We start from the raw sequence: 8,681 nt of genomic DNA on the forward strand, positions 1-8,681 counted from the left end.
CGCCATGAGTTTGACGGGAGTGTTGGAAAATTAATTGTTTATTTTATTGTTTGGATTTAGGCCTAGCCATCTAAATTAGGGTTTCTTAAGTTTTGCATTTTATAAACATGGTTTGTAGTTTAGTATAAGAAATATGTTAATCACAATATAGTCTCTTCAAATTATATAGCCGTCTCGGCATTTTCTTCTGTTTAGTTGATTGAGTAATCTATACGTTTTGTAAACCGTTTGTTCGTTCATCTGTTATGCGTACTTTGATTTTTAACTTGAGTACTCATAATTCGATCCAAAACTTACCTAACTCTATTACATGCACTCATTTATAAGGATCTAATTCAAGGACAGGATCCCAAATACACCTTCCTATAAGGGCTTGCAAACAATAGGACAGTGTCGGTACAAAAGTTGGACACTTTTCTAGGAATCCAAATATACCTCCCTATAAGGAGTCCAATTCCTAAAATTTCAGGAGTATAATCCTGATTTTGGGTGCGCTCTAATTGTATGTTTGATTGATTCCTAAAGTGTTAGTAAACACTTGGAACACTTACCTCAAGCAGTTCCTTCTTTTTTTGTTCCCTATCCACGTTGTTGCCATCACTATTTTGAACTAGTACTTCACTTCCGAATGCTCAATTGGCAACATCTGGATCTTGTTCTTGTATCTTTCTGCCTTTCTCTCTTCTTTCGCTTATCACGCCCCGGAGACCTCCGAGATGACGTTGAGGTCACATCTTCTTCAAAATAATTAACATTTGGAATCGGAAAAACTTGACTGCTACCCTACGTTCCATGACGAAAGAATGCTAGAACGAATACAAAGCCTAATCTCTATAGGCTCTCTCTGGATTTGGAATAAAAACCAAGACGATATGAGACAACTAAATACAAAAAGATTACAGCAAACAAGTTCATAAGAAAGCAAAACAGAGGTAACCGAGTATCAAAACTGCTTTCAATTTTGGTGTAAGGTTTTATGAACCCAAAATACCTCTGATCAGTCTTCAAAATTGCCCTGGAGCTAAACCTAAAGGGACAAAGTATACAACAGAGCCAACATCAAGCTACCCCTACATTTACATCTCTACAGCTACCTCTGTTACTCTTCCGTCTCATCATCATCGCTGTCAATTTTATCGAGGGAGGATCTGGTCTGGAGGCTCATACGTCTAGGGATGTACACATTGTAGTAGTAATTCAAAATACTCTTCCGGGACTGGGAAGGGAAACGCTTATAGGCAATCTTCCAAAAACTTGCTTCATTTGATAGTGGCTTCTCTTTCACAAGAGATTCAAAGGTCCGCTGTTCAGTTGACGTCCATGACTTTGAGACAAATTCTCCCATTTCGCCAAACTTCCAACTCCGGAAGGCAGGACCAAGTTCGAATTGCAAAAGTTGTCTTTCTTCACGAATGTGGTGCTTAACACAACCAACAGATCCTGGAGAAATACAAGAACAAGAGTTGGATCTCCCTTTCCCAAGTGCTTTCACAGTGGTTCCGGCACTTTTTCCTTTAATGGGCCACGTTCGCGTGCCCAACCACTTTGACGCTGCTGAATCACCATCACCACCATAAGGAGTTTTACTGTTTATTGGACCTGTCCACACTGGGACGTCCGCCTGAAAACAAGGACCAATCGGAACAACAGACCTCGGAAGACTACCATCTGTAAATAGTAATCTCACTGCTTCTCTAAGTTTCAGATTTTGCTCTATTGATCTGGATGAATCTGAGTGGTGAGATGAACCGTTGATATCTCTCACAGGAATAGACCTTGGAAGATAATCATCTCTAAAAATCATAAACCTCAATGCACGTTCAAATTCTGTACTCTTCTCGTCTAAACTCGGAGAGTCTGAGCTGTCAGCTGTATCATTAACATTCTCAATAGTTTCATCACATAAGTTCATGTTTTCCAGATTAAATTTGTTCAAACCATTGTTCGATTCATCTGTATCAAATATAGGAGAGGCGGAATTATCCTTGCAAGATGGACCAGAATTTTCCACGTCCCTAATGGTCAAATTTGTAGAATATGGCTTCCCTTGATATTCATTTTCAAATGTCAACAAACTTCCAGAACCGTGCGAGTTAGAGACAAGCCGAGGTTTGGAAATTTCATGGTTGGCATTTGTATTGGTCAAGCATGACGAGACAGAATGCCCTGTACTCATTCTTTTAACACTACGGACATCAGATTTTCCTGTATCCAATCGAGAAACTTCGGCGAACTTACTACCTTTTAGGAACTGATCAAGTTTTCGCTTTTTCTGTACAAAAAAGGGAGGGAAAGGTAGTTTTCATAAGATTGGGGCTGAAGAATGAAGTTCATGGCAAGAGATAACTTCTGAACTGGCAATTGCCTTAAAACACAAAGAAAGCAACTCGAATCTAGAGAAATTATCACCAATTGTAAGCAAGGGTCAAATGTTTTGGAATTTGGATACCGAAACGTTTCACTTGAGTAATGTTATGTCATTAAGTAGAAGAAACAAAATTATGTCAAGAAATAAGCTAGCTCAGTAGCCCTCTATTTCCAGTAATGATCGTGGAAGAGCTTATCAAGAATATGATGTTATTTGGGATAAGTCCTCAAACAACGAAACACGATGATGAGTCAATTATGAGTTGGATGAGGGGTCAATTCTAAGTTAGATCTTTGAAGAAATGGTCCTAAGGTATGCTTGACATGCAGGATAAATAAGGCTTGGGATCGAACAAAAATATACGATATGTAAGCATAAAACTGGTAGATAAGAGGTATGTAACAGGATAACTAGTCTTATCACTACTGCAACGTGCATTTGTTAGGATGTGAGCTGAGTTTTGTTCGTTATCCCTACGTACTAATATGGTAAATGGTTCAGACAAATTGACAAATACACATTTATCACTCAGAAAACAATGGAATGATATTTAAAAGAAAAAAACAATGTTGTATTGGACGTACCCGAGGAGATTCGGCATTACCAAGAAGCAAGAATTTCCGCACTTTAAGACTCTGATTCCATAGTTGTCGCAATGAACCAGGAGATACATTACGGTCACAAGGGTCCAATGCAAGTCCTTTCAACCACACCAACATGTCAGAATCAGCATAGAGGCCAAAAGGTGATTTCCATTTTTGCAGCTGGTCCCCCATTGGAAAATAAGCTTTCTTAGCAGTCTCTTGATTGCCATGACCACTACAACTACCGGGTGGCGCCATTTTAGCAATGTTATCCTTCAAATCCTAATCAAACCCTGTAGAAAATTTTCTCACCTTTATCAGGTGCCACCTTCTGGCTTATACTCAATGTAGCAATAGAAAGTAAACAAATTCATACAAATTTTCACACCTAGAGTCCATTACTCCATTTTGTACAAGGAATGTAAAAACGTCGAATTTAACACTAAACCTTGGCTCTCTACAATCCTGGGATCCCCACACAGTGAAATGACTAGATCAAGAACTCAAAAAGAAGTCAAAGAAAACTCGAAAAACTCAAGTGCACTACCCTGATCTAACTTCCTTAACTCCTACTTAAACCTGGGTTGAAGCCTACCCATTCATCCAGGAGGGAAGACTTCCATCCAAAAGAACAAGAGACAACACATTTCTTCCAGAAGCACAAGAGAGAACAGTGACCGCTGTTAGACTACCACTGGACACCAAAAGCTTAAGCTAAGCTTAAGTTGTTTGAGGATGAACCAACAATGCATATCAGGATAACGCGCACAAGTGCTCACTCAAGCATCGCACCTAGTTATAATTAACCTAATCCTATAGCAGTTAGCAAAAACATGCGTAGCAAGAAATTCGACAAAGTCAGCTCCCAACTCATGGGATCTAATCCAATTGGGAAACTATATGCGTAAAAGATAAACCTTTTAGACCTATGGCCAATCTTAGCCCTGCAGCTATTGGTTACATACTCAGCATTCATGTTCTTACTGTTTGAGACCCCTTGTCCGAGCACAAAACTCGTGTCTAACGGGTTTTATTTCGCCAAACAGAACTCAAGAATTCTAAACCCATCCTCTTCAATATGGTTTTCAGAAACTAATGGCATCCAATATACCAGTGTTTTGAATGCTAAGAATAGAAATGTCAGTATGACTGACACCAACAAAAAACTTCTACTCTAAGCATGAATTTAATAGCATTGTCTCCATCGTCATTTACTATAAAACTTGGAACAATATTTGGCTACTCAAAGAATAAGTAGGAGTTCCTACTCAAAATTGTTCGTTACCAATTTATAAAACTTCGTGTTTATAATCATAACCGTTGATATTATAAATCACCCTATACAGGTCGCCTCTGCAAAAAATAAATTAAAACTAATGTTGTTTAGTTATCGAACTATATAAAAACAAATGAACGGAATTGGTAAAAGTATTACGAACCATTTGCTAGAATAAATTAACTAAACGACCTTAGTTTTATTTCAGTTCTTGCAGAGATGATCTTTACAGTATAATTCATAATATGAACGATTCTAATCATAAACACAAAACTTTTTTATTCAAACACTAAGAGTTTTGAGTAAGAGTTCCTACTCATCTTTTGGGTAGCCAAGTATTGTTCTAAAACTTAAAACAACATAAAAAATTCCTAAATTTTAATACAAAAACCAAACACATTGTAATTTCCTTCCCAAGAAAAAGCAAAGAATGTGAAGTTGCCGGACATGCATAAAAAAAAGTTCACAGTACAATTGCAAACAGTAAATACGTCAGCACTAAAATGGAATTTCGATCGAGGTCAAGATCTTTCAGTTTGCCGGGAAACTTCAAAAAATGAACATTTCCAGGGAAATATCCCGACCTATTTCCCGTCGAACCAAACAGAACCTAAAGGGAGCCATTTGCTGACGAGAGCAACTGCCAAAACCCTAAAATATATAACTTTGCGGTGGAATTTGCATCTTCGTCAAGTCCTAGTTAATCAAACAATACAGCATTACACTAAAAAATTAATGGTTGGGCAATTCTGCTAATGTGTTTAGTATATTTGGGTTCAGATGAAAAACAAGGTTTATGCATTCGCTTCAGGTGGCGACCGCCATTAATGGGTTGTGAGAAACTGTGCAGAAAAAAGGAAGAGCGAGTGTGGGGGTAAAAATGTACCTTTGACAGGGACGGTGGGAAGGACGGTTTCGGACTCTGGAAACTTGTGGATTCTGGTTTGCACCTCTGGTCCCTGGAGAAACTGAAAATTGAAAAGAGAAACCTTTGAAGAAAGCAAGCAATGTTGTGTTGAATCTTGATGGCTAATTTTGCATTTAATGTATCTATTGGGATGAAACAATAAAAATGTAAAATAATAATATTAATAAATCATAATAAAGGAACTAGAGGAGGGAACTAATGAACCATAAATTTTTATGTGTACTCAAAACATAATCTGTTATACTACGTGTTATAATATAAGCACATGACAAGATTGATGCGTTTCAAGTATATTGAAAAATCTATCTAATGATCATCGATAAAAGATTATGTATGTTAAACTAAAGTTTTAAAACACGTTAAGTGCTAGTCGAGCGGCAGACTGAGGTCTAGCCATGTGGGGACCTAGGTGGACTAGACGAATTTATGTAAACTTATTATACATCATATAAATACGTGCATGTTTGTATGTAGAAAATACATAATTGTGTTAAAATACATAAATTATAAAATAAAATGACATATAAATAAGATAGTAGTAGAACATATTGAAAACATGGGGAAACATAATATAATAAGTGTTCATCCAGGTATTTAATTCTCTTACAATTTATTTAAAAAAATGCAAAATGAAAGTAATCTATTTTCTGTCTCTATGAGAGTCGCAACCTAAGCGGACGCCTAAACGGATCTAAGCGGATGCTTAAGCAACTCCAAACGGACGCCTAAGCAGCTATAGATGTCATTTCTTAATTTTCAAAATCTAAAGATTATCAAGATGGTGGTCAGTCGCTAAGGTATGGGCCGGGCCCAGCCTTCGACTTCGAGGGTTGCAGAAAAATTTCAAGCAAGGATTCAGACCCATGAACTGCTCGTTTACCATTTTTTCAAACTAATGAAAGGTAGTGTTAAATAAAAAATAAAAAAAAGTTACTAATGAACGTTGGGATTTTGAAAACCTATATTTTACCAGTTTCCTTCACAACTTGAGCTCATCAAGTACAATGACATATTTGCTCTAAGGGAGTGGGATATGAGTCAAGCCACATAACGAACGATCAAAAAAATTTAGCATCAAACCCTTCATCCACGAAAATTGAACTCAAGGTCTCTTGCTTATAAGGGAAAATGAATATCACTAGATCGTAGTACTAATTGGTGACTTAACTCAAGAACTTGGATTTTAATAAATTTCCTTATAGAAATTTGTTCCATCAGTAAACCGTAAGGTTGTGTTTGTCACGGATGATCAATTTGGTTGTTTGTCACGGAATATCAATTTGGTTAGGATAACTCACTACTCAAGCATATTGAAAGAAAAAATACAGGATACCTTCCAATTCTACCTTTTTTTTTATATTTTTTTTTTAAGATTTAAAGTGATAACTTTCTTTCATGAGTATAATTTTGTAGCTTTGACTTGAACAAAATTGAAAGTTGTCATCAATTTTTTTCTTCAATACGTCTTTTTGTTTTTTTGGTAAAAAATCAATATAAGATATTAAGGTGGCTTAACCGTAAAGAAAGAAAAAAAAAATAAAATAAAATAAAATAAAATAAGAGAGGAGAGAATCTTACTCCTATTACCAAGCACACACATATACATAGATGGAGGCCCACTTACAATAAAGGCATAAAACAAAGATATAAGCCTCCATAGCAACACAAAAAAGAGCCCAACACAAACTTTGAGGCCCAAAACAGAAAAACACAAAAGCAGAAATACCATGCAGCTAGTTTCCTCTATCGCCGCCCGAGCACCAACCATCAACAACGAACCAGCTTCCCTTGCAGACGCCGAAGATCCAACAAGGCAAAGCCCCATAAACGAAAAGAAGAAGACTCCACCTACCTGCAACAAGAACCACTTATATCCAAATCGCAACCACCAAGGAAAGGAAGCCAGTGGAATATCCCACAAGCAACAGCGCCAAGAACGGCAGACAAGTGGATGGTGGTGGTGTAAACATCCGAGCCAGAGCTCTAAGCACCATTCGATTAACCCGCAAAAAAACGGAAGGGGGAAGCAATTACAGATCTGGAAATTTGTGGGAGTGAAGGAAGATAGGGCCAAATGGGATAGATAGAAGATGGATTGATTAGAACCATGTAAGTGAAAAAACAGCAGGAAGAAGATGAAGGGGAAGGTCCGAATTTGGGGCTTACCAATCAAAGGCGTAAGGGGATGGGATGGTAGTGAAAAACTAACGGGAAAACAGGGGAAACACAGATAAAAAGAGAAAGGAAGAAAAAAAAAAAAAAAAAAACCAGAGAAAAGGGGTTTCCTTCAATACGTTTTAAATGTTTTCCTCCAAGTCAATCATCAGTAACAAAAACATCCTAAAAGGATTCTACAATGATATCATCATCCATTGATGACTTTTTGAGTTCTACAAAACTTCCATAGACAATTCAAAAGTTTCAACTATGGACGGCAACTAAAAGTCTACGGCCTTGTTACGTTTTTTTAATTTATTATTATTTCTTATTTGGAAGATAATCATATCACATTATATGATATGACGTATAAATGCAATAAAAGATACCATATAAAATTATAGCACGATTGAACAGAGTGGTGCTATCTACACTTTTTTTTTTTACTTTCTACACATGTCTTATTTTTGGGTGTCAAACAAATGAAGCGAAGATGATCAAAGAACAGAAATTAATCACAGGTGTCCGAGAGGTAAAAATAAGTGTGTAAATAGTATCAGCCTATTGAATACTATTATACCACTCTTAAATTTGAAATGGAAAGGACCATATTTGCCTCACCTGGACATGACACCGCGGTTACTCATATCCATGATGATTGTTTCTATTCCTAGTCCTAACTTAACCACATATTTTTCGAGAATCTTTTGAAATTCTAAAGGCTCGTATCTACATTGAAAACATTTTGAAGACATGTTGTGAACTACTTTTGGAAGGCTTAACAGGGCTTTCAAACAACCAAAAGCGTTTACAACAACGCTTGACAGAAAAACTTAAAAGTGTGTATGAATCATAAAATCACTTTATGAAGAATTGTCTCCAAAAGCACTTTCAAGTGCTTATTTTTAAGAAATTTTGATGTGCTTCTAGAAAAGTCGCTTTTGAGTGTAAGTTCTTCCTACATAAGTAGTTTCAAAAGGATCGTATCGCGTCGATTTGATGATAAATAGACCATAAAATAAAAAATAAAAAGACATGAATCATATATATCTCTAAAATAAGATGAAAGTATCACAAGTTAAAAGTAAGTTTGTTTGGGGTTTCAATTTCAAGAAGGGTAATGCTAGGAAGACTAAATTTGAAGACAAAATTTGCAAACTAAATGACATGTCACCAATAGGAATGAGCATGTTTATCAACGCTTAAGTAATAAGCAATCATCAACTTCCATGTCTTTAGTTTTCAAACTTTTTATCTACAAATTTTTCTCCCTAGCATTACCCTTCGAAGAATTCTCTAACCAATTAGGTGGAAATCTTCCCTTTTCCTCTAAATATTTCATTGTTTATTGGTATAGTTTTCAAGAAT

The 8,681-nt window shown here is 36.4% G+C and overlaps 1 protein-coding gene across 1 annotated transcript; it reads right to left on the bottom strand.

The window, feature by feature from the left end:
• Window positions 1–378: 378 nt before the first annotated feature.
• Window positions 379–5,234, bottom strand: LOC103949452. Its single transcript, XM_048582995.1, has 3 exons — window positions 5,115–5,234; window positions 2,953–3,245; window positions 379–2,272 (listed from the first exon to the last, which is right to left on the bottom strand). Exons 2-3 carry the CDS (start codon window positions 3,208–3,210, stop codon window positions 1,100–1,102), a joined length of 1,431 nt encoding a protein of 476 aa, XP_048438952.1. The 5' UTR covers window positions 3,211–3,245; window positions 5,115–5,234; the 3' UTR covers window positions 379–1,099.
• Between the last annotated feature and the right edge of the window lie 3,447 nt (window positions 5,235–8,681).

This window comes from the organism of the source record quoted next, unplaced genomic scaffold (genome assembly GCF_019419815.1).
Source record: "Pyrus x bretschneideri cultivar Hongxiangsu unplaced genomic scaffold, Pyrus_bretschneideri_v1 Contig2, whole genome shotgun sequence".
NCBI classification, from domain to species: Eukaryota; Viridiplantae; Streptophyta; class Magnoliopsida; order Rosales; family Rosaceae; genus Pyrus; species Pyrus x bretschneideri.